Raw genomic sequence first — 26,438 nt, forward strand, 5'->3', positions numbered from 1 at the left:
GTAGTGCAGCGCCATCTAAAATTGAGAGACTGCACGCACGAAGTTTCGCAGAAAACTATACTATCAAAAGGCCCCCGTTATTTTTAAATCAAAATACATAACTTGTAATTCTGTGCACCACACCATACCATACACGACAAATGTCCAAACAAAAGCATTGCTTTTAGCAATTCATTTGCAATACAGGCACAGAACTTACATTTCAGTATGTAAAATATATATTCATAAATGTTGTAATAATTTTCTTCTTATTCTATTTACATTTTTCATACTAGTTCCATTAAAACGCAGCAAATATAAGTTATTCCTATAGTTATTATCACTCACAAATATAGTTTATGCTTAAAATCGAACGCTTACATTGAAAATCAAATATTTGTGTATATAATAATTATAAATATTTATTGCAAAGATCGAGGCGCGCGCGTATCAGTCTAATAAGTAAAAAATCACAAAAAAGTATGTACAATAAAGTTTGTTGAAAATATAAAAGTAATAAAATTTAAATCGTTGCAACAATACGCGTCTACAATTTCATGCCTTTCTGTCAATGTTTTTTTTTGTTTGTGTTTTCGTTGTTTCGCACCCAACTTTAATCGCCGGTGCGCTACTGCACTCGTGTTTGCAAATTTAAATGAAGACACCACTAATTATATCATCATTAGGTAGTATTATTAGCTAGCAGTGAAATACTGAGTTTCGAACAACGTAACAAAAAAAAATAAAAAATAAAACTAAAACGTTTTGCGCGCTCAAAAATTGCTATCTGGGGCGGCTCGGATTATTTGTACAGTATTTAAAATGAGCCGCCCAGATCATGTTCGCGTATTTTCGATAAATTGCACTGGTTGCTGGTTTACAGATGCGCCAGCGGGTGGATAACAAAATTAAAATATAAACTTTGGCGTAACAAGCATTGCGAAATCAATCAATTTCCCTCACGTTGCTCTTTCGTCTGCAAGCCCGTCGATTGCGTACGGACTATGTCCGCGAAAATTCGCTTCCCCCAATTTCCATTCAAAGCGCATTCAAATTTGTACAGCTTTCGTGCTTGGAAATTTGCTCAGGCTTGCTAAAATTATATGTACACCCGAGTCGATTTGTACTCAATGATTACACTGGGATTCGTCGGTTTGTTGTTTTGTGCCTAGGAGTCCATGCGCTTCGATTTGGACGCCTTGATGTCCGAATTGAAGGTTTTCGACTTGGCGCGGAAGTGCTTCAGATTCTGCTCGTGGTCGGGATGTAACATTGGCAGGTAACCATGTGGTGAGCACAGTTCACCGTGCGTTTCGAAGAAATTCTTGTAGCCGCCATCCAGCAGATACACCTCCGGGAAGGTCAGGTAGGGGAAGAAGTCTTTGTTCTCACGTCTGTCACTGTTTCGCAAGAAACGGGATCTAGAATAAACAAAAATTATTAGTAATCATCGTAAAATGTAAATTTTACAGCAAAAAAATTATTATTTTGTGTCAAGTGTCAATACTTACAAATTAGGAGCACGTTCGCTGGAGAATTCGCAGTGGAAAATCAAAATGTGTCGCTTGTTTTCCTCCTGGACTAAATCTTCAGGTTTGTTGAGTTGCAAAAGCTCCGTCAAGATCTGCTCCTTAGTGTAGAGATTCTTGGCACCCACAATATGTCCACCTTCGTATTCATAGGGATAACGGCAGTCAATAATTTTAAAAGATGCGATATCGGCGTATTCGCCATTAATCAACTTCGCGACAGTTGTGGGAGTGATGGATTTCAAATCCTGATGGCGTCCGGGAATGAGTGGAAGGCTGAAAGCCTTGGTGTAATCGCCGATGAGATCTGGTTCGGTGCTTGATCGATGAATGGCGGTTTTGATCATCTCCTGTGTGGAGACGCTGCGTTTGAAAATTGTTGTAGCTTCCACACGTCGCACCGGCCTGTCGAAAACCTTGAAGCGCTTTGCAGACAACGGGCTAACCAAACCGGTGGGTGGCTCAGGTCGTTTGAAACTGCGTGATTCGGCCTTTTCCAGATCACCAAAAAGACTCCTGGCACGAGATTTACCAGGAGTATTGATAGTGCCAATGACAGAGAAGGGCCTCCTCAACGGCGGGCGATTGAAGGAGCATTTCGGTGAGCTGGTGTTGAGCGCGTCGCTGATCGACCCAGTAATCAACTTGGAGAACTCGCCGGTTAATTGTTTATTCGGGGGCTGGTTCTCTGTGTCATTTTCAATATCAGAAAGATCGATGAACTCCTCGCTCATGGATCCGAAAGACAAATGGCGACGTGGGGAAACTTTAGGCTCACTGGGGCTGTATCCGGAATCCTGGGTGCTATTATCCTGAAGGATGTCTGAGCTAATGCGGCGCAGGGTGAATGAGCAGTTCGGCGAACCATCGTAAGACATCCTCGACGGGCTGTTGTCATACATTCTAGGTTCACACATCCTTTCAGGACTGCACTCTTTGGTCTCCATTGCAACGGGCCTGATGAAGAAAAACGTAATATTAGACACGAATAAACTAATCCACAATCACTAAGATAATTACAAACAGAAAGATTTAATCCCACGTGTTGTAAAATCAAGGTTAACATTGAAACTGCACCAACAACAAACCGCGCGAACCGAACTGCCGGCCGGCTCGCAACATCCAACCACCAACACTTACCTTGGTAATTGATAAGTTTCCATATCGGTCATAGAATCCCAAAACATAGCGAGTTATTTGCACGTTGCACTGAACTAGTAGCTGTTTTGATAGGCGAGATATATCCAAAGAGCATAGAGTTAATTGTAAAACGATGCACACTCGAAATATAACAACTTTATGCAAAGCAAGAAATAGCGCGCGCACTACACAACCTACAACTGCTGCGGAATGCAAGCTGCGCCGAGCGACGATCGCTGAACACTGACGCTCAACCGCCAGTCGGGTACGATTTATACCAAGCGTCGAATAGCGCAAGGGTAGGGGTATAGGGCTTGAACATGCCTGCGCGAGCACGTCGCTGGGCGCCAAAAATGTTGCAGACTACTTGAACTACTAGATGAGAATAGAAAATAAAAACTAGGGATGGTTGTTTAGCGAATCGTCCGAAAAGAAATCGTTAGAATGACCAGAATGACCAGCAAAAAAGCGTTTTATTTTATTGTAAAAAGGCGGTAGATTTCAAACAGAAAACTTGTAAATCAATAAAAATATTTTATCTTCCCAAAACATAATACCAGAAATTTGTGTTACACAGATTTATTTTAATGTGTTATCGAGACATAATAATTTGTAATTTTTGAAAAAATAAATCGATTATATAGGTCAACTGTCATGTATCTATGAATAACGTTGTGCATTTTCGAAATTTTGCATTTTGCACTCAACTGTATTTGCAAATAAAGTCAAATCTTATCATTTACAACAAACAAATTGCTAACATTCGATGTAATGTATAACAGCTTCTAACGAAAAAATTACAAGGCCATAAAAGGATTATTTATAGTTGAAATTTTTGAATGGAACCTCATTACAGCATAATCTTTGTGGAGCAAAGGTGGTTTAATATTGGGAAATTTTGAGATAATCAGGTGTAAGTGTTGTTGTCTGTTATTGAAACATTGAAGCCTTTCATTCAAGGGATTAAGACATTGTTGCTATGGTCAGATTTGAGCACTAATTCAAAAGAGGTAAATTTTATATTAACAGGTTTTATTGGGGCGTAGAAGTAGAGATCAGATCAAATGTCATTGATAAATAGAAAAAGAGTCACAGATTCAGGTAGATTTAGTAATTTTACACAAAACCCTTATAATTTAAATAATATAAGGGTTGTAGGTCATTGAGTATAAACGTCAAAAATGATCGATTGATTTATTACCACAGCAAAACTGTTAAATAATCGATTTAGACTAATTTTTCTGAGTTTAAACACAAATAACGAAAAAAAAAATTGAGTTTTAGAAGAAAAGATGCAATTTTCATGCTCCAAGCAATAATAACTAGCAAAACACCTAATTATCCTTCAAGACGTGTTTCATATTCATACAAATTCTAAGAAACCTTGCGGGGGTTTAAAATCCCTTGCATCTAATTACCTTCCTCAGGCGACATACGAGGGTTGTGTGCAAAGAAAATGCAAAACCTACTCCACATCTATTCTCTTCTATGCTCTAATAAGGAACGATTGTTGTGCGGAACTGGTCATCCGACGAGGAAGAAGATTTCGCACACTCTTTGCGGAACAAATTCCCATAGCGCTCACATTCTCACGGGCCCATCCCATCCCTCGCGGACTGATACAGATATTCGGCTGAAGGTGCACTTCCAGCTTCCGAATCCCAAAAAGGTGCGGAACCATATCAAGGAAGAGAAATGCGCCGATGAAAAAATGCACCCTAAATCGATTGTCGAGACAGCACAGCGAGTGAAAGTGAGAGTAGTGCATTCACACTCTGATAGCGTCTTTTATTCGACCGTTTCGTGCATTCTTACACTGCAATTGCACTCGCAAAACTCAAACGTGTCTGAATTCTGAACCCTGCCTGTCAACCAAACAGAATCCAACAATTGAATCATTTTAATCCAGATATATTCAACAATTATCTTCGAATGTCAGTTATTTTTCCGTTTAATAAACGTTGATATTCGCGCGCGAGTAAAAGTAATCATGCACATGCTCGGCCCTCGCATGGGGGTAAACAACCCCGTTGCATAGCACGTGTCTAACGCCCAAGCGCGCGCGTTACAAACGGTAAATTCTAATTTCTCATTCAAATACGCGCGCGAGATGCGCCTCGAAGAACAAGAAACGGTGAAAGTCTCCACGAGTAATTCAACAGTTAGCCAGATAGACAGACAGATGCGTTTTGATTAATCAAACTTTTCGGACGAGACATTTGATAAAAACACGTTGATATCCCACGACGGGACGATCGCGGCGGTTTTTGGACCTTCTGGAACGGGTTAGAACCCGGCCGCCGATAACCGCTATTCTCACGTCGAGGTGCGATATCAAAAAACGGCCCGTAAGAGAAACGGACAGGTAATTCCGTTGCGCGTCAACTCTGACCTGAAGAAGTTCTATACTAGTTTCGGTTTTTTCAGGCATAAGGTGCACCACGTCAAACACATGTAAATAGGAGTACATAGAGCACGTAGAATCTAACGTACACTACAATTGCAGTTATACAGGGTGTTCAGAAACAAATTAAATTAAATAAAAATAAATTAATTCTTTACATATCTGAATTAATCGGTAAAAAAATAGAAATTTATGAAAAAAACCTTTTTTTAGAAAATAAAATTTCGTTATCACTTTGTATAAATTGATATCACATTTATGTTGGATATATAGGGCACACTCACCCCTAACCAGTCGTTTCACCACCAGACAGCTGCAAGGCCGCGCCGTTGCGTTTGCGAGGTCATACGCATGCAAAAAAAAATTGCTACCCCCTCTCGATTGGTGGCTTGTTACCGCGCGCGTAATCTCACAACGCTCTAATTAGCTATTGTATAAATAAATAATAAAATTGTCTTAAAATGTTGCTTTTATCATTTCTCGGGGGTTTTGCCCGCGCAATATGTACCAACATGTGCGCAGTTAAGTTACTCGCGCGAGTAAAATATGCAACCGGCGGGTAACAAGTGTTTACTTGTCTATTAAGTAAGTAGCGCACTCGTCGAGGGTGTCGCGGTCCGCGACTTTGTCGTCCAGCGGAGCGCGTCGACATCTGCGCCATGGCGCACATGACGCTCAGACTGTTTGGGTACAACTACCCCATAGGTAATTAAAACAATTATCATCGATAAGTAAGCGTAATTCATATTTTTTGCTCCGTTAGTGTGGAAAACGTACATTTTCTGCACGTGTGTAAAAAATGTGGAGAAAATATTATTAATGAATAACAATTTAGCACACTTGTTGTTTCAACCCTTAAACATGTGGAGATTTACGGTAGGTACCTTCTGAATAACTTATAAAGTCATTACACCTTTATGTAAATGTTGATAACGAACGTTTTGGGTGATTTTCGGGTGGAAAAAGCGCGCGAATGAGATAAATTCGGTTGGAAAACGTAATTTGTGCGGCGCCCTCAATGAAGCGCACCGAAAAATTCAAATTCAAATTGGATATTATATCCACCGAGAATATAAATATAAACTCGGGTGAATGACAAAGGAGCGCGGGCTCGTGCTCCATTGTGATAAACATTTACACCCCTCAGGCCTATATACTACATATATGCACACTTACGCACAGCGTCTTTGCTGGTCCAGCAGATGTACCTACTTTCAACTCACAACCCCAATTTCTTACAAGAGTGCGTGTCGTTATCATATGTGCGGTGCTGCAACACCCCGAGAGGGTGATCCCTAACGTATCCGATTCGCCCGCCAAAAACTTCCGTATTCCAGGTAGTTCCGGCTCTCCGAAAGACGCGCGAAGCGAAAGTGAAGCTGCTGCAACAGCCACTTTTTGCTTGCTTCCCCTTTGCAATGCGCGGGGTGAAATGCAATGCAATCTTGTAAGATTTTCTAACCGCCAAAAATTCACACATTCACAATGCGCAATCAAGAGTGTTCGTTAAGGGATCATGCGAGGGAAATAACTTGTAATGGTTTAATTAACAACAAAGCAACAAGTGCAATTAACAGGAACAGGTAGGTACCACTGCTATTTTAAACATAAAATTTAACGTAGGAAAGAAAAAAATTAAAATATTGAAAATTATGAAGAAAAAAAATTAAATGAAAGTGTTGTGAAAGTACTTTTTCATGTTTTTCTGAATACTTTCATTCGAGAATATCTCAAAATAATACCGATATGATAATTATACTGGTAGTAGCCAAGATTAAGGTGTGGTGTTACCTTCTTGCGTGATAACAACCCATTTCACTATAATTTTTGCCTTCAAGGTAAAAGGGAAAAAAGGCAAAAGTTGAGACTGAAGATTTTGTTTTTATGAATGCATCACAACCTCGTTAAGCAAAATTTACCCGACGTAGACGATGATTATAGAAATTATCTCAATACCTGTGAAATAATCCAAAAATCCAACTACTGAGAGCTTTCTTTTCGTGAAGAAAATAAATATAAAAGTAAACAATCTAATTACACTAGATTTACAAAAGCTTAAAAATTTCAACTGAAATAAATGAAGACTTTGCGCTCTAAATTTAAGATAAAATCGGTTGCACGAGAAGAGAATTATCGTGAGAATTTGGTAAACCCTTAGTTCATGCGGTGTGGTCATCAGCTGTCCACAAAATGAAAAATTCTAAATCCATTTCAATAATAGCCAATATTCGTCGAATCGGATGAATATCCGTATTTGTACCAAGGGTAAACTTAGTGTGAAAATATATTTTGACCCAGTATTTCATCATACATTCAAGATTTCAACTTGTAACTCTTCTCGTAAGAAATCTCTTCCACAAATAATCAACATATGTTTGTAGAGTCATAATATACGTGTTAGTCTCAAATAATAAACGCGTATGAGATGAGGGTGCGCTGTGTATTCATTGCGCTCAAGTCTCGTATGCGCGCGCGGCTTTTAAAACACACTTGCCTGACCACATTCCGACTCAGTAAGAGCAAGAAGTAAGGATGGTTAAAGCGCTCCCATAGGGAAAGAGGAAAGAGAAATGCAACGCACGCAGCTTAACGAGCAAGTTGAACCCGACCGTTGCTTCCAAGATTCGAGCGACGCAAGAGATGCATCCAAGGTTATATAAGTTTTGTAGCCCTGCTGAACACAACCAGCCTGTTCCTGTTGCCATTGTGAAGCAGCAGTGATTGAGTAAGTTTAAAGCGCAAGTGCGTTTTTTTTTTGTTTCAGCTTCGCCTCGCTGAGATACGTTAATTGTCGGCAGTGTGTCGCAGGAAGTTGTGGTTTCCTCCCAAATCACACATCCTTTGCACAACGGACTTGTTAAAAAATCAAAATTTTTACTTCGCTTCAATTCGTAGAGATTAAAATTAGAATTATCTCGATTTGTCCTTGAGCTTGCTCTGGTAACTTGAGAGAAAACCTTGAATCCTTCCTGTTTACATTCGAGTACTCTTTTTATCTGCATATGTAATTAAAAACCAGTTAATTTCTATTTTTCTCTCCCTGTAGTACCTGCAGGTATTTTAAGTTTGTTTATTTTTATTTATTTTCATTGCTTTGTCTTCAGGTGAGTTTTATTATGCCTAGATTTACTCAATAGTCGTCATGGCAGAGTAAAGGGTTTAACCGACTTAAGTACCAAGTTCTAGCGTGCGCAAACTCCAACGGCTTAAGTTAAGTCCGCGCGTGTACAAAGTCTGCTTCACGCTTTCAGGCAACCAGCGAGCGACCGTTGGAGCTTTGATTGTGCGCTTCGCGTTTATAACCTTCGCCGACAAGTTGATGCCCGGCGATTGTTTTCGCTGCGTCTCTCTCTACACAAGCTGAACAAGATCCCGCCCGACCAGTACCACAACTACCAGCATCTCGGACTTGGCTTAAGTCTAGAGTGGCGTGACCGCGACTGAAAACAAACCGAATCCTGCTGCTTTGCTGCATAATATGCATTTCTTTAGTTCAGAGTACAATCAGGTACTTTATTATTATGGATATTGTAATAGATGTAGATGAGGGTGTTTTGTAAGGTCGAGGTCCGTTTTTTTTTATATAATTTATATTCAACACCATCCCTACTTTTATTGTCTCGTTCTTTTTTATTTTTTATTTGTTCCTCTCGGCTACAGCTACAGACGAAAGAGAACGAAAAACGAGTTGTTCATTACGTGGGCTATTGTATAACAGTGACTTAACTTAAGTCAAGTCGAAACTGGGCGTCGTCTGTCACTCGCGCGATGCGCATCGACGCTGCGCTTCTTTCCGTCCGTTACGAAACCCATAGCAGTGCCCTGCAGTCGGGTACTTTTTTATTTTCAGTCTCTTTTTTGTGACGGCAGGGAGATGAACGATTTTAACCTTGGGCAAGTCTAAGTACACGTACACTCAACCAGAGTCTGTCGGGTGGTTAAAATTAAATTATTTTATCATCACGATCAAAAATCCTGGGAGGTCCAGACAGTTTCAATTTTCAATTGGTCTTAAACTGTAGAAAATGTAGAATTTTTGACAGGTTGCAATTAAATTAGCGCCATCTCTGAGACCACCAAGTCGAATAATATTCTCGGGTGAATGTACCTTGTACCCTGAACCCTAAACCCTCATGTCTATTCCATTGTCTTCCCGTTGATTACCGGATGCGCAAGACTCTTCTATCCGGTCTTCCAAACACAAAACTGACAAACAAATCCAAGACATCACGTTGTAGTGGCATTCAAACGCAAATACAAAGCAATCACCTTCAATTCCTTATTACCAACCACGGACGTCGCGCTTCCTTGCTTCTTTTCACTGCCGCGGTACTCCACCAAGTGCCCAAAGTTGCGTGTGTTACGTCTTCTTGCGTTGTTCAATCTTGTTCACCGCCATTGTGAGCATGATTTTGCATAAATCATGCCGAAATAGGATTATCCTGATAGGATTATAATCTTAATATTGTTATAATTCTATAAGGTTACAACTCTGTTAGCGTGTGGCCATAATTCTATTTTATTTCCTGGGCCTTAGACGTCGTCCGCCTGGTTGAGGTGCGGCCGCACTTTGAGGATATACAATTCTATTGAATACAAATTTTCGGGTTGTGGGAGTGCGGTATTTCCTGAAAATCTTTTTTACTCTTTCACGTCTGGGCATGTTGGCGAGGCAGCGGAAGAGATGTTGGTAAGCTGGCTTTAAAAAAATCTCGTAAAGTCGTCAAACGTTGCGACTTAACACATCCAGTTGGTAAGTATTAATAAATGACCTTCAGACATCATCAGACAAACTCGCCTGAACCAATTAATTTAGACATTTAACTAAATTTTCAGCAATTCAGGCGTACGTGCTTCTTTCCACGTTTTTTTTTTCTCTTCAAAGCCTTGGAATGCAGATTTACAGATTCCTTCTTCTGTTCAGTTGAAGGGTCATAATTCGTCGGTACCGCTAATTCCATTTAAATATTACTACGCTGTTACCTCTCACAACTCAAGTGAAACGTGTCTTCTTCTGTGGACATTTCCCAAAATTTGCCACTCGGATTATTCAACACATCGGCACAAGAATTTCAACCGCCAGCAAAAATTCACGTGGTTAACACAAAAAAAAAGTTTTATTCCGGTACTTAATTTTGAACTTTCGAAATTTAAGCCCCGCGTACGTACTTTACACCTGCTAATTCTTTTTCTCATTATTCGCGTGGCAGAGCATGGGCAAAACATAAAGTCTGCGTAAGAAGAAAATCTCGCCGTCATGTTCACGCTTGATCACTTTGCAGGCACACCTGCGTCCTGCCACAGCCGGAGTACCAACAAGTAACCAGCATCATATTATTATTACACCACGGTCTTCATGGTCTTTGCGTTTCTTCGTTTTTTCTTATTTTTTTTACACAGACTGAGATGTGTTTGGAATATGCAAGCAACCCTATGATCAGTCAAAAACACTGGTCCTTTGTGGCTGTTCACACGTATCGACGCACGCACGTAAAAAGTCGATTAGACCTGATTACTGCACGTGATCATTTTCTGGTAGTCACAGAAAAACACAAAAACGTGTAGAATAGGTCCAGCAACTCAACTCAAGTTACTCGGATGTGGGTTTCATGCTTGACTTGCTTTCCAATCAGTATCAGGTCCAGAACAAATGCCCTTCTGCCTTCATTATTCAATAATTCTTTCGTCGTGACAGTTTCCAATGCTAATTTTTGAACAAAGTTAGAATAGGATAAGTGTGTCCACTTAGTCGAACAACAGGAAGAGCTATCTTTAAAAATAATAGTATTTATCGGACCAGGGCCAGCATCTTGCTGGTGTCGATTTGTTTTCTTAAGAAGGTCGATTTCATGGACTCATCCGGTGCTCAGTGCACACTTATCTTTCGGTCGTCGGCGTTTTTCGCCAAAAAGTGCAAAAGCGGAACGAAATGCGGCAAAAATTGCAAAGATGATTATGCAGAAAATCGCCAACAAGGGAAAAACTTAAAAGTATCAAATAAATCAGTCCTAAACAAGCAAATGCTCTAAATATCGAAATAATTACTACTCAAACAAATAATTAAAACAACAGTTGTTTTTTTTTTTACAATATTTAACTAACTAAGAGTCGGAATAGTTAAAAGCAAAGATGTTGACAAGAATAACAAATTACAGTAGTGATTTAGCAGAAAAATCGATAATTGTGCGACAAATTATTTGCAAGTGCACTTTGCCGACACTTTTGTCCCTTTGAAAGTTGCATAGCACAAACAGGCTGACGAAAAACAAGTCACTGGCGTCCACAATGTGTCGTAACGGCTCCGCTAAACTTGATTTTTGTCCGTGCGCGCGGTGCACATATAGGTTTTCTTACATCCGATTGTGTTCGGGTGAACAATGTGTAAAAAATCGATTTACACATTGCTCAAACGGGTTAAATCACTGGAAAAGCACCTCAACGATTGCCAGACGGTAGAGTTTGTAACCAAAAACATCTCACATGCCCAAGACCGAAATTTAATATCGCATTTTTCGACACATTGCAAGCGAATATTTATTGTGAAATTTATACGATTACAGCATGTGGTAGGTGACATATTTGTGACACGTCGATTGACTTCATAGCTGCACACCCGTAAACCCATCAAAATCAGAATGGCAAACGCCACGTGGGCTGGACGCGTTTAGTTATCACCGTTGGAGATTTAAATTTTGACGAGGAATTTTGCATAATCCGAGGGTAGATATACGACGGTGCGTCGTAAAGATGTAAACTTAATTGTAAATAGCAATAACATGTTGCATGTTGCACACAGGTGAAGTAAAGTGCCAGAGTTTTGCCGGAATTCGTCTTCTGGTCTTGTAAATTTCCGATGCCGAAAGCAATTCGTTTAATTTTATGCTATAAAGCAATTTATATAGGTTTGGGAAGGTAGTGATTTTTAAGGCATGGTACCTGCTGCGTGTTGGAGTGCGTGTTAGAAGCAAACCCAAATTTTCCCGCCATAATTTCTGGATAGTTTTGCTGTATCATATTTCATTTCTTAGGTATGGACATTCATATTGATAGATTACTTTAAAAACACAAGAATTTTCTTTATTTCGGGAAGCTTTGGTGGATTTTCGAAAATTCACATCAATTTTAGCAAAAAAATTAAATAACCTGTAGTAATATCCGATTACCTTTGTCCTATTTTTGTTTAATGTATACATAAACTTCTATTGAAAGTAAATATTCAAAATTTTTGGCACTTTTTCGAAAAATGTCCCCAGTTTTGTGGTCAACTGCCCAAGACTAATTATGAGTACCTCATGTTCAGAAACAAGCAGAAAACAAAAAGAAAAGATCCTCAAAGATAAAAATAGGTCGGCTATTATTTTAGAATGCGCCGCCGAGATACTTTTACCGCCAAAAAAGCAGGCACCGACCAACGCATAGCTTTCTCGCCTCCAAAACTTTTCCACCACACAAAATAAAACTGATTCCCATGGTATGGTTATGATCATGAAATAAATTTTTAATCGTTCTTTCTATACCTGTAAAACATACAAAGCGACATTTACAGGTGGATCAATTGTGAGATTCGTGGACGACATAACAATCAAACAACAAAAACATTCAATAAATCTCGTGGATAAAAAGTCAAAAGTTGGCCGAATATCGGAGACAAATTATACTCGAGTCTCTCTTTTGAATTGAATTCAAATGGGCAAACACAACAGGTATCCGCATGGACGAGAAGAGCTTTATCACTCCCAAAGACAACATAAAACACATATCAAAAAGAAGTGCGGTGCGGTCATGTGTAGAAAGGAAAAGAGCAAAAGAGGAAAAACGGCAAAGAATAAACAAAGATAGACCTTTAAATTCCCGCCCTTCTCGGAATCGACGACGTCTTCCAAGATCTATCTAATGCTCGAAACTCTAAACGCTTTAAACCATCTCGACCCATATCAGCTGACTGGAACTTTTCCCATGGCCCTTTAAAAATGTCGGCGCGTCGGCGCTACGCGGGTGGCAGATAGACGACCTCGGCAACACAACAAGTGCACAAATTTCGAAAAGCGTCCACAAGGAAACAAATCATAAAATCCAAACCATATGATCTTTTCAGCGCCTTTATGTAAACTCAATGCAAGACTTCCTGTCCACAACAATTATATTACACTAATAACGCTACACAAATGGTCACAATGTAGATATAGGAGAGAAAAAAAAATCGCAAAAAATCGATATTGTTAGGCGTGTGATTTGCGCTCGGGAACCGGGACAATTCCCACTTGGAGGAGCGTTTCCCAAAGGTATTGTAAACATCGACAAACAAATAACATGCTACTCAGAATTTCAATGCGCTGAATATTACAATACGCAAAAGTATTTAGCACCGGAATGAATAAAATTAGAAGAAAAAGGGTTTACAAAGACATCAACAAGTAAAATCTTAGAAAACTCGGAAGTAAAGATGTAAATTTTTTCCAAAAACTCATAAACCTATGACAGAAATGTAGTAAAGTCTCCACCGGATATCTATACAATGATATCACTTGTGACTGCTATCTGGGCGGTAGTTTTCTCCACAATATCAAACAAATGTAGAGCAAATGTCGGCTGCGATCAGCTTCTACATTCTTTTCAAAAAATCGCGCTCGACATTTTAAGCTTTCGTTTAATAATGGCTGAGCTTTTTCAAGAAACAGGTTGATCCGTGCGTGCACCAAGAATAGCATCGCAATCTTGAATTCTCGCATTTTTCGGTTTGATTCTCAGCGTGGGTCTTTTCGCTCCCGCCTCAGACCGCCTTCAACTTCATCTTCACAACTTGCTCTATAGTTGGAAACGTGTGAGAGTAAAATAGCTCACACATCCTTTATGTGAGCCGTGTACTTAGAGCTATTTTATTGCCCGAGGAATTTGTTTGCTAGAGTAATTCGGTTCAATAGCCGAAAACATCAATGAAGTAGCGCTTCTTCTTTTTTATTGATGGTGGTATTATAGGGGTTGTTTGATGTTTGCGTTGGCATTTAACGCGAGTAACTTATGTTGGTGGCATTTTGGCGCCAAAAAGTGACCTCGATACAAATCAGACGATTCAAAGCCTCATAGATTGAATGAATGAACACCGAAAAATTCCACTGAACTGATTTCATTATCTACAATCGATTTCTCACGATGGGGTTCATTACACATCGAAATATTATGATTATCGGAAGAATTTATTAGACAATAAAGTTTATCATAGCTGTAAATTATGATTAGCATCAGTTGCTGAATTTTGCAAAGGTTATAAACACTCTTTAAGTGCTAGTTTAATGGATTTTACAACAGGAGCAAAATAAAAGTCAAATCTAACAATTTAAGTGGCAAAAAGCGCGCCAAAAATTGCGGTAAGAGAGCAATCGTTAACGAAACCGATACGAAATCCCCCAAAGGAAGTATTGAATGTCAAAACCATCAAATTGTTTGCCATTCTTCAAGATGCCGAAGACAAAGCAGTGCCGAAATGCGGCGCACACAAATTGCACTCATTTGATTCTCAAAACTTGGCATTTAAAGTCTTCGCAACGCCCAAAGCAGATAGAAGAAGGGCCCGGCCTTGGCGTGCAGGTAGTCTGGCTTTTATTTTCGGAAAAAAATTTAAAGGGACAGACCGGTTCAAACACAAATCAGCTGATTTTTTATTCTCTACGCCTCCGAAAGCCATAACTCAATAAAACAAAATCCAACTTATTTTTTCTGCTGACGTGCCCAAAAAGCACATCGACACCAACTTGCCGCGATGAATAAATGTTTAATCAACTTTCGTGCTTATCGCCGGCAAACGTAGTGTTATTTTTAGATAACTTAACGCCAGCAAACACGAAATTGGCGGGAAGACAGCTGATTCCACAACAGTCAATTGATAAAAAATAAAAATTCATTCAATAAGGAAATCGAAAAATAAAATATATAAAATAATCTAATATGACTTTTAGATGTTTAGAGTTTTTTTTTTTTTGAAGAAAAAATATTTAAAGGGACAGAAAATTTTGGCGGGATCTCAGCTGATTTCTCTGAACCCTCATCTCGTTTCAAGCAGTGCCTAAATGCCCAACCCAAAAACACAAATTGGCTCCTCACAGTAGGTAGTCGCCGGTCTTCTCTTTCTAAACGTCGTTTTCAACGTTTTTAACGTGCCGCCGAGACACTCTCAGCTGATTTTATGATTTTTCCGAAAAAAAACCTATCACAACACTCAATGTCCCCCGAATTCCACCCCTGAATGTCACCACCGAACGCATCCCACGCATGATTCCATTTCAACCTGTTCGCGACAACAATGGGGGAGCGATCATAGGTGCGCGTAGGTGTTCCTTCAAGACGTTCATCTTTCCCCTAACAAAGCACAGTTTCACACAATGCGGGTCCGGAGACCTGTCTGGCTCCGGCCTCGTCTTGCGGTGGGTTTAATCACGCACACATTAAGAATTTAAAGGGACGCCAACAATACAACGCCACGGAAAAGAAGTCGTAACTTCTTCATTGCTCATTCTTCGATAACTTGTCTCCGAGCTCGAAAACTCTTGAATTTCGCTTTGGAAAAAAACATTTATTTTTTGGCATGACGTGGGAAACGTCGAGTAGCGGCGCTTATATGTTGCAAAGTTGAACTATTAGGAGGTTTAAAGAAAAATCAGCACAATGCCTATCTGGACACTAATTTTCGTGTGCAGTGTTGAGCATTGTTGCTGGTGGACAAAGACAACAAAGCGACTTGTGGGAGTGTGTGGGATTTGCACAATTTCGGACCAGGTTTGATTAATATGCATGTGAAAACGTTTTCTTGACCACTGCAAGTGGTCATTAGTTGCGCATGATAATCGAGGAGAAAACCAGAGAAAATTTTACTAATAGTGATGTAAAACGTGCGAAAAAACCTTTTTTTGTTAATACATACGATGTAAATATTGGACACCCACGATATTTACACTGAATATTAACAAAGTCAACATTAACTATTTTTAGACAATGAATTTGCAAAGATGGATAATTTTTTGCTAAGTTGAATAACACTTAGTCAAAACATTGACTTCATTCATACGAATTTAATTCAATATAGAGTTATCAACGCGTTATCACTCGCGTTATTTGGTTACTGTGTGAAATTATACCTCGAATAAAATACGCGAGTCGACACAATGTTATCACATGGAATACATGAGCATCAGCTGTTTTAATTCAAGCATAATACAAGAATAATCATGGATAATTCAGAAAAATAATAAAATACAAAGCAATGTTTGTAGTATTTACATTTATGCTATTCATAGCAGGTCTATAACAAACAGTGTTTTGACACATTACTTGAGGATGAACGTTAATCCAGCCAAATATGACACACAACAAAAAAGGAAAAGAAAAAAATTATTACTGATTGTTTCTTGAACAATATGTGAACATTGTGCATTTTGCTGTTCGAATTCTATCGTAATCTCCGTCTCCGTCGGCGTTTTCGCAATCGGATAAGCTTTTATCCGTGATGTTTCGAGGACCTAGCGAAAGCTCCATGCGAATGATAATCAACTGAAAGATATCCCGCCGAGTTTGAAGATTTAGAAGGCTTAGAATGCTTTTAAAAGAACAAAAACCAAATGTAAACTCGACACAACACAGAATTTGCATTATTAATGATGATGTAAGAATAAACTTATGTGTTGCACACATGTTGTCACCAGAGGCTATGCATAGTTAAAAGAGCAATCATGGAAATACTGATTTTTTCTTCAGTGGAGAAGCAGTGAAACAAAGACGTGCCGAGAATGAAAATAAGCTGTAAACGCGACCGTTACAACAGATCCGTATTATAATATTTACATACCGAAATATCAAAAATCATACATTTGAATGTTTACAACACGTGTTTCAACACGACTGCGGAATTTGAGTAAATTTAAGGAAGTGAAGAAATAATTTTGGAATTTTTCAAAAATCTACGACGAAGTTCGTTATGTTATGTCACATGTGCATTGTTTCAGCACAAGTAATAAAAACGTTACCATGCGGTTACCACAAGTATAAACCACACATGCAGGCAGCAAAATCAAGGCCAACGCCAATTTAGCTAAATTATTACATTACACAAACTTTTTTTCTTTAACAATATAACTACTTATTTGACATTTGGCAGTCGTGATATTCCAATTCCCAAAAAACGACACGTTCCCTTCAGCTATTTCTGCAAACTGTAAAAAATTCATTTTAACATCTTTTTTGTGTTGCACGTAATTTTTTAGCGGTTGTGTCGTGTGTCGTGCTAAAAATTAAAGGGCAATTACGCGCGATGCTGAAACACGCCTGAAATAAAACCGAGTTGTGCCTTCGTGGCGCACGATTCTTCTCGCCGCGAGAAAGCCCGCGTCTTGCCTCTTGCGGTGGGAGGGGTGGTGTACAAGTCGAAACCAACCGCCACTTCGTACAATGAACTTCCCAGCGTCTTGGGAGCTTTAAGCTCTGCGCGCAGCATCTGAAACGACTGCGCGTCTTGTGGAACTTGACTTAAACCACCTTTAAACAACGACTTAAAGGTGAACTCGTATAAAATAATTGCGCTTGCGTTGTTTAAGTACTAAGAAGACAAGTACACGAACAGATGGTGTGTACTTAAGTACAATAAAGGCAAATAAGTCAATTCCAATTGGCAAAATTAAATTTTTAAGCAAAAATTGATCTCCAACCGAGCGAAACGAATTGTCTTCATCAATCACTGACAAAAAAGCATTCCAAGACAAAACCTGTTAGGAACAACGCCCTAAAAATTTAGCACTTGTCATTTGAAGGCAAGAAAACGATTAAAAAGTATTTTGCAACAAGTGCACGAGCAAAAAAACACACTGCAATCTATTAAACACATTAAGAGAGCGGCAATTACATCATCACTAATGTTTATCGCTCTAGATTTCCGCGAAGCGTATGAGTAAACTGAAATCATCTATAATTAAAATATTGCAAAGGTTCAAAAGGCGTCAACAATAAATTCGACTATATATTGTGGTGGATTTTATCGGTACATATGTTTGAGTTGGTTAAATAACTACTCATGTATGCTACACACGTTTTGTTGTTGACGCTGACGATGCGATTGCAGCCAGAGAGCAGCCGTTAGAAATTTGATAAACCGCAGCGCGCCGCGTTGTGATAAATTTTTAGCGGGAAAAAAGTGCGCGATGCGCATCGATGCGATCAAGAAAATCCGTTGAGGCCTCATTATTTATCAGCGACACACAAACGCCAATATTTTAGATGTGAAATATAATTTTGGTTTAAAAAAATGTGTGTAATAAAAAAAAACTTCTGGGAAACATCTCGAAGGGACCAATCATCAACCAAGGCCGACGAGTCGTGTTCATACCGTCATTATGTAATAAAATCAATTAGAGGGTACCTTCACGGCGAGAAAAGAGGAAACGAAGATTCTTCCCACAAAAAGTTGCTCAGAGACTTAAAAAACATAAAACCCTTTGGGTAGTCTGCACTAATTACTAAATTTTAACATAAAACTTTTAAAATATTTCAATTATTTATGAACAACCGTTGGTTTTTGGGATGTATTAATTTGCACATCTAATACCATTGTATTCTTTTGGTAAATACAATTTTTCCTTTGATTGAAGCAGTAGTACATAAGTTGTAAGTACCTTTTTCGATTTTGTCTTCTCGCGTTGGCTTGTTGGCCCTAACCGACCGAGGATTCCAAGGGAATTTAAATTCGGGTCGTTACCCTATCGAAAAAAACCTGATTCGCCGGTCCAGGTTGAAAAAATGTTTCAAAGACGTTTCGAAACACTAGACCAGTGGCGTACCACTAATTCTACCACCATTAGATTAACAAATTACTTAACCCAAAATACAACAAAACATAAAAATAAGCACAAATGAATACAATAATAAAAAATTATTAGTTTTGATTTAAAAAAAATCATAAATTTTAGTTTTTGTTTGTGTTTAAAATATTTCGCACGCCTATGGTTTAAAATCGCACCCGATTACCTGAAAAATGCGCGGGCTGTGATTGTTTTGGCGGGAAGTAAACAAAACACATTCCGCACGTAAACGATTTAACATAATTCATGGAATCATTGCATAATTGGCGCGAAAAGCGCTTCCGATCACACGCATGAATAAAATTAATTGAGTGTTGTATTACTCACATGCTGGTAGTTGTTATTTTACACCATTCACCAGCGCAATTATACAAATACCAATCGATATTATTCAAAGTGCTAATGTTTCTATGGGTGCCATTATTATATTCCCAAGCGGTACCTTTGTAAGATATGTTATCATAACCGATGTTTATTGTTTTGCACGAGAACTCTCAGAAGTTTTCCGCATGTGATGGAAGCAAGATGTGATACAATAACGGTATTTTAACGAACACCAGAGATGTGATGTGATGCGTCTTGATTTTTGGCGCGCTTTTGCAAAACCACGCAGTGTTTTAAAGTTATCCGATGCTGGTTGGAAAGAAATAGCATCTGCGGTTGTGGTTGCGGTGTCTAGCCGACTTGTTCCCGCGGAGATGCAACGCAGATGAAAGCGGAATGCAAAAATACGCGCCAAAAGTTAACAAGTTGCAGTAGCAGCGGTATTAATTGTAAAACAAGCGAAAATTACGAAAATCAATACAAAAAAATCTCTCTCTCGTTTTATCTGCCTTCTGGTATGGTACCCTATCAACTGAACAATCTAAAGCTCTGGCGAACAAAACAGCAGCTTAAGTCAAGTTCACGTCAAGTGTCGGTGAAAAATTTCATATTCCATGCGGTTTCTGGCTAGTGGAATACTCAGAAATGCCGCCGCACATCAAATCACTGCCAGAGCTACCGACCAGACCTTTACCTAGGCCCCAGAGGTTTCAAATTGTCATTCTAAGTACTTCACATAGCAACACGTAGAAACCTGTTGGAGGGAGTGGAGTAATATTAAAGTTACGGCTTCCGGCGCCGCCGCACCTTTGTGTCTTTTCGTTGTCCAAGAACTTTGAAGGTATTCCGCAAAATAGCAAAAGCAATCAATATTTAACAACATTAAACTTCCTTGTAGGTAAGTTAAACAAACCCAAATCCACCACTTGTGCTAATAAATTCCTTATCACTTCACATAACAGTTATCAATATTTGAGAAACACGAATGGGAATAAAATAAAACACAAACCACACAATATTGACACGGAAGACTCCAGTTCAAATCATACGAGTGAATGAAGAATATTGTTACTTTTCCAAGATATTCCCCATTCAAACATTCTTGGAGTTAGTTAAAAAAGACCTACAAAGAGGAAGAGATGTAGCTGAACTCTAGGAATATGCTGGGAAACACCACTTACACTTAGGTTACACCGACATACCATGAAGAATCATTTCAAGATTTCCACTAAAAAAATTCAATACGAGTCTGGGTGTTGTGAATAGCAACTATTCATATGTTCATCGACATAATACCATCCTTGGCGCCGGCATACCTTTCCGATAATCCACTACCACACTATATTATTGTGCTTACTGGGAAAGTAAGTTATTTGCGGATATTTTTTCCAATTCCAACACAAAACCGGAAGAGATTCAAATGTTATCACAACATCAAAATCAATAATAGTGAATAATAAATAACATAGTTCAGCTAAATCAATAAATTTACTCATAAATCAGCTGATATGAGATGGTATTCCCATCATTCAATATTTTTATAAATTTACGAGTGCGTAAAAACACCGCAATGAATGAATTTTACGAGTATTGCTGAAATTTTGAAAGATTTTTATCTTGCAAGTACAGCAAGTGGACCTACCCTTAGAAAGTAAGATAGTCATCTGAAATCAAAGGGTACCGAACAATTTCTTGATAAACCACTCAAAATATTGAAGATTTCAAGAAATGTAGAAAGTAAATAGTGTACCTATATCAAAATTTATTACAAAAAGATAAAGTGCTGCCCTGGGTAGATAAAGATCAAGTCTTTGCTGGGGTACCATGTGAATGTAACGTGCAACAATTGTGAATTGTACAAAGTTAAGCACACTTACTTCAGTGGCACATTGCGCGTGTTTTTAATCTACACACTCAAGTAAAACAAAGGTCTGCGTACAAGGGCACAGGTTGTTTCTTCATATATGAAAGAAGACTTCCGGCGGAACACACTGAGCTTCTGTGCATGGTGCGTGCTTCCTTTACGTTGAGCTTACAAAGTCTTGATAAATATTTGATTCATAAACGCAGACAACAAGAATTTTTTTTTTAATGAATATGAATAAAATCCGCAAAATATTTGGTCGTTAAAAGATCCCCACAATCTCCAGAAACCCTTCATCCGTAAAAACCACACCTCGCCATACCTTCAATTTAAATCTCCAGCCTGTAATATGGTAGGCTTGATCGCATCGGAAAGGTGCAATCTCGGATCTCGGCAATCTCACAGTTTGAGTCTTGAATCTTGAAGGTACCCTCAACAAATCTGCATACAACTAATTTGCATCTGCAGCCTAAGGAGTTTTTTGTTTCTCAATTACACACAAACACATCACACGACTGAATCCATTACGTTTTTTTATTGAAGATGCTGGAGGAGAAGTTGTTGGCCCATGTCGGAAGTGGCAGATTATGTTAATCACAAACGGCGTTTATGTGAGAATCTTTAAACTATCTCACGATGGAAAAAAATGCCCAAAAAAGTGATGTAAGCAACTAAACACGAATGTACCCACCATGGAATACCCTTTTAAAGGGCTGAAAACAATAAAATGCTTGATTTATTTTTTGCACCGAGTAATTGCAACTTTCTGTCACTCCAAATTCGGGAATACCTTCAATAGCTATAAATAACTTATATACGTTAGATCTAACGGAAATTTTAATTCGAACGTTTTTCGGTACGGTACCCTCTTGGGGTAGGTAATACTAGTATACGTCAAGACACCCTTCCAGACAAAATGTCAATAAGTATCACAATGTATTGATTCCTGATTTTGTTCCGCTATTTCCAAGACGCCCTACCTACACAATTCTCCTCTCTCTGGGGGAAGACTAGAGACGATATACTCGCGGCTTTATTTTTATATATAGGTATATATAGCGCGGAGGTATTCGAACGTTCGGTGCATAATCGTTGCAGCTGCAATAACGGCACGTGCCTCGTGGCGCGGTATACCACCCTAAGCTCGTGTCTTAGGGTAGGTCGCGCCGTTTTTCTTCCACTGCACGCCAACGACACGAATTTTTGCACACATGCCTCCGACGGACGGGGAAGAAAGACGCAACGGAACCAAACCTGGAAGTGAAAAGCTCAAAAGCTGCAAAGCTGCAAAACAATCTCATTCTTAGCCGAGGGAGAGTACAACAATCGGAGGCAAAGGCGACCGAGAAGAATCCGGGTACAATGGGGACAAGATGCGGAAGAAACGGACGTTACTTATTATTGTAATAAAAAAAAGGGGTGAAATGAACAACTAATCAGGAGTCAAGACAGATATGATAAGTAATTAATCACAAACACCTAAAACAATGATTTTCAAGTGTCTAGAATTTAAGAAAAGGGTTTGAAGTGTTGTAAAACTGTCAAAAAAGTGCACAAACAAATTTTCTACAAATTTTCAACTTTTGACGAAACTGACACCTCGATAAAGAGACACGTGTGATGCGAAAAGATATTTTGCGGGTTGTCTGATGGGGAGGTACAAAGGTATCGCACTGAATAGGTTATAGCCAGGTAGGAGGTACACCTGTAACCACTACCTGTGCCCCGTGGTGAATTGAGCACATCCTGTCATGTCACTCTTTTCTTTTGTGCAAAATTTTAAATTTCATCAAATCCTTATTTCTAGGTTAACCCCACGAAATTTTTAATAATCAATTGATGATTTGTTTACACTAATAACCAAATAATTTCGGGTTAAACCCTCGGGGCAGCTGTGATTTGACTCGCCAGCTGTTTACATTAATATTTGGCGATTTCTTGGCACGCGCCACAAGCTGCGTGGTCTTAAGAAGTCAGGGGTGGAAGCATATGTGATTCCCTACGTTTATTGTGTTGTATCAATCGTGCATTGTTACTTATAATGCAGTAAAGTAAAGAAAGTTGTTCAAGTTTTGGCACGCGTCGCACGATTCAAACACGGCACCCCCTCACATATGAAATCCAGGACACGTGCCCCAACGTGGCTACTCCTCGTCCATTATCCGTTGGCGCGCGTTATGCTATGATAGTTCCGAGTAGTAACCGCCGCACGCGACCTCAACGTTTCAAGAAAGAAAGAAAGCAAAAGTGCGGAAGTAAAACCCCAACACGTTGTTTCTGCTTTCAAGGACATTCTACCTTCGCAATTAAAATGTTTCGTATTATAGGTCAATGAATATTAATATTCGGCAGCAGGTGCCACGTGGAATTTTAATTTTTGGCATAAATTTTTGTTGTTTTGGTGGAAATGGAAATGGTGTGAAATAATTGGCAGTTGGTGGGTAGACTTAGACCCACCCGCTTATAATATGGTGGTGGGTGATTTCACTGCATGTAGAGTTTACCGTTAAGTCTTACATCAGCCAGGTTGTATTGTTGGCGTTATTGGTGCGCTATCGATTTTCGTGCGGCGCGCGCCCGTTTATCGTTATCCCGCATGTGCGCGTCGGGCGTTGGATAAACAAGGGCACCAAGTGCCCAACGGCGATGGGGTCGTTACGGTAATGGCGGGCAACGAGTACGACACACGTCATTGCACGTTTCGCGGCGGCGTCCGGTAAAAGTTGGGCAAGCGTAAAATAAAATTTAGACGGCTACCAACCGACCACCAAAGGAACTATCTACATCTACTTTTCTAATTCACACTTCCTTTCTTTTTATAAATTTTAAAATTTAACTTCAAAATAAAAAAAATCAAGATTCGAATAAGAAAATACCATTAACATAACCTATAATTTAAGATATTTTAAAGCGAAAGATTTGAAAGACGAAAATCACTCCCAGAGACGTTGTTTTCGTAATTCGGGGTACGCAGTACACGGGTTAGTCATTAGACGTGCATTGTGCGAATTGAGTGTACGCTACGTCGCGCGACGCCTGCACCAGCACCAGCGCCAGCGTCGAATGTGGAAAAGGGCGCACCTGGTGTGGCTCGCGACAGGGTGGATTCGAGCGGGCGATAAGGGCGCGCACGCACCCCAGTGCACACACAGCGATATAAAAATTGTACGCGACGCGTCGTGTGCAACGTAACTGACAACCCACATGTTCAATTCAATTCGGGTGCGCGCACTATTCAACTATTCAATGTGATACCAGAGGTTAATAAACTATGCATCACCCAACAACCAAGCACCACATAGAAATGACTCATATTTGCAGTGCAATATTCTATATTATATTCTATAGGGGAGTAAAAGTATCCAACGTGGTTCTCCGATCAATATCAGTATAGTGTCAAAAGTATAAAAATATAAAAAAGTATAAAAATTTTTAGAAAGCGGAAGGAAGACTTGAAGGATCTCCAGACGCCCTCCAAGGGTTTGTCTGCTGGTCTGGTCTGGTCTATAATCACGCACGTGCGCGTACGGGATTTACTAATACTAAACGTTGTCTGTTCCGTTCGCGTTTTGCATATACAGCGGCATCGCGTTACGTTTTTTTATCAGTCACACGTGCGCACGTGCTCAAAAGCACTACTTTTACTATTTTTATTTATATATCCATACACACCCCCTACAGACATCTCCACAATCAAAAAAATGTGATTGTAAACACCCACAAGTAGAGATATTCATCAAAAAACGCGCAATTTAACATTTTTGCATATAAAATTATAACACCCATGTGTTAATTTAACGGTTCACGTTTCAAATGCGATGCGTGAGGCATCGTGCGGGTTGAACACCGCACATTGACAGATCAAAGTACTCGCATGTAAGTACTTGGTCATTTGAATCACTCCAGGGATGGATTTACCATAAAATAAACATGTTTTATACCCATTGGTATTTTTTTCGGAAGCCGGATCTGTTGTTCATGCGTGTGTGCAGTATGTGCACCCCGTGCAGACTTGAGAGGGCTGTAGCACCCCCTCGTGCATTAATCAATATTTTGTCTGGCGCGCAAACACGAACCGTTTTAGAATTAACAATTTTTAGTCAAAATAAAAACGGTGATAACATAATATTTTGTTTGTAAGATGATATTTCTGTTATTATGCGCTGGCCGCTGGGAATTAACAAATTACTACGATGCCACACAATGTAATCAAATTGTTTCGGTTGCAGTTCCGGTTTAGTCATCACTTTTGTGATATATACCGTCATAATCATAACACCAGACACACCAGAGTAATTGTGACTATTTTTAGTTACAACTCGCGTCTCAACTCGTTAAAATTTTCAACTTAATTGTTTTGTGTGTTGAATATAATGTGAATACCTACACCCGCCTGGCTGCGGTGGAAATATATGAGGGTCCTATTATTTGCGTTTCTAGCACGTGCAATGTGTAATACCGGCTGCATTAAATCGATATGCGCTCAATTCAATTGAAATAAGTAATGTTGATGTCTATTATTATAAGGATTATAAACTGTTGGTTATTTTATTTTATGTTTGCCTGGTTGCATATATTATATAAATTTGAAAGTATTAATGCGTGAAAATCACGTTCTGCGATCTTAACAAGCCGAAAATTTAATGATTCCTTGCCGAAATGTGTCATTTGTCGTTCGTCATTTGTCTAAACGTAGTTTATTTATAAATGTATGCTGCGTTGCTAATGGGGGTAACATGGTAACAACAGCCGTAAGATTTCACAACCCACGCTTAGTCATAAAAGTGTCGCATCGCGTAGGGGAGCGTAGAAGCAGGAATAAACGGAAGCAAAACGCAATATGTGCAATGCGTGGCGTACTGTACTGGCGTAAGACGCGGTGCAAAGGGATTAAACACACACGCAACGCAGCGCACGCAACGCATGTTCGCCGGGGGCGCGAACGGTTTTCTTCGTTCGCTATTTATAGTATGTTCGTATGCAAAATGTGACTTACCTCTTACCGTTGCATGCAGCACATGCAGTACTTTATGTTCGACGGGGTGGGCTGCTTACAGAAGACGCAAATCCCGATTTCCTGCCGCTGCAGACATCCGTTCAGTGCAGGGTTGAATGAATCGGAAAAAAATGATGCCACTGGGATGACGCTAAATGACTTAATGACCGTTAAAACAATTGCGCGAAGTGTTGCTAACCGACACAAACGAAATTCGCGTTTATTTCGCGACCGTTCTCAATACGAGATGTAAACAAACTAAAATACATGAAATAATTCGTAGAATAATAAGAAAGGAATGTTGTCTTCAGTGTGAAAACATTCGCACGTGCACAATCTTTTTACTGATAAGATAAATAAATAA

At 39.3% G+C, this 26,438-nt stretch overlaps 1 protein-coding gene across 3 annotated transcripts; it reads right to left on the reverse strand.

Annotated features, from left to right (window-relative positions):
- Positions 1 to 195: 195 nt before the first annotated feature.
- Positions 196 to 26,291, reverse strand: LOC135796932 (M-phase inducer phosphatase-like). Of its 3 annotated transcripts, none has more exons than XM_065309054.1 (3): positions 26,075 to 26,291; positions 1,491 to 2,465; positions 196 to 1,400 (listed from the first exon to the last, which is right to left on the reverse strand). In XM_065309054.1, the coding sequence occupies exons 2-3, from the start codon at positions 2,453 to 2,455 to the stop codon at positions 1,148 to 1,150; spliced, it is 1,218 nt and encodes a 405-aa protein (XP_065165126.1). In that variant the 5' UTR covers positions 2,456 to 2,465; positions 26,075 to 26,291; the 3' UTR covers positions 196 to 1,147. The 3 variants fall into 3 exon arrangements, with proteins under 3 accessions (XP_065165126.1, XP_065165125.1, XP_065165127.1); XM_065309053.1 differs by lacking the exon at positions 26,075 to 26,291 and adding an exon at positions 2,649 to 2,887; XM_065309055.1 differs by lacking the exon at positions 26,075 to 26,291 and adding an exon at positions 2,529 to 2,607.
- Between the last annotated feature and the right edge of the window lie 147 nt (positions 26,292 to 26,438).

Source organism: Atheta coriaria, unplaced genomic scaffold, assembly GCF_025399875.1.
Source record: "Atheta coriaria isolate IRGN ID8LTWV9N9 unplaced genomic scaffold, Caltech_Dcor_3.1 hic_scaffold_8_pilon, whole genome shotgun sequence".
In the NCBI taxonomy this organism is placed as follows: domain Eukaryota; kingdom Metazoa; phylum Arthropoda; class Insecta; order Coleoptera; family Staphylinidae; genus Dalotia; species Dalotia coriaria.

Bases quoted from the DNA above. Each gene is read 5' to 3' on its own strand.
- LOC135796932 (XM_065309053.1), bottom strand. From the start codon at position 2,695: ATGTTTTGGGATTCTATGACCGATATGGAAACTTATCAATTACCAAG. The intron at 2,466-2,648 runs GTAAGTGTTGGT...TTTCTTCATCAG, and splicing joins GAAACTTATCAATTACCAAG to GCCCGTTGCAATGGAGACCA. The intron at 1,401-1,490 runs GTAAGTATTGAC...TGTTTATTCTAG, and splicing joins AGCGAACGTGCTCCTAATTT to ATCCCGTTTCTTGCGAAACA.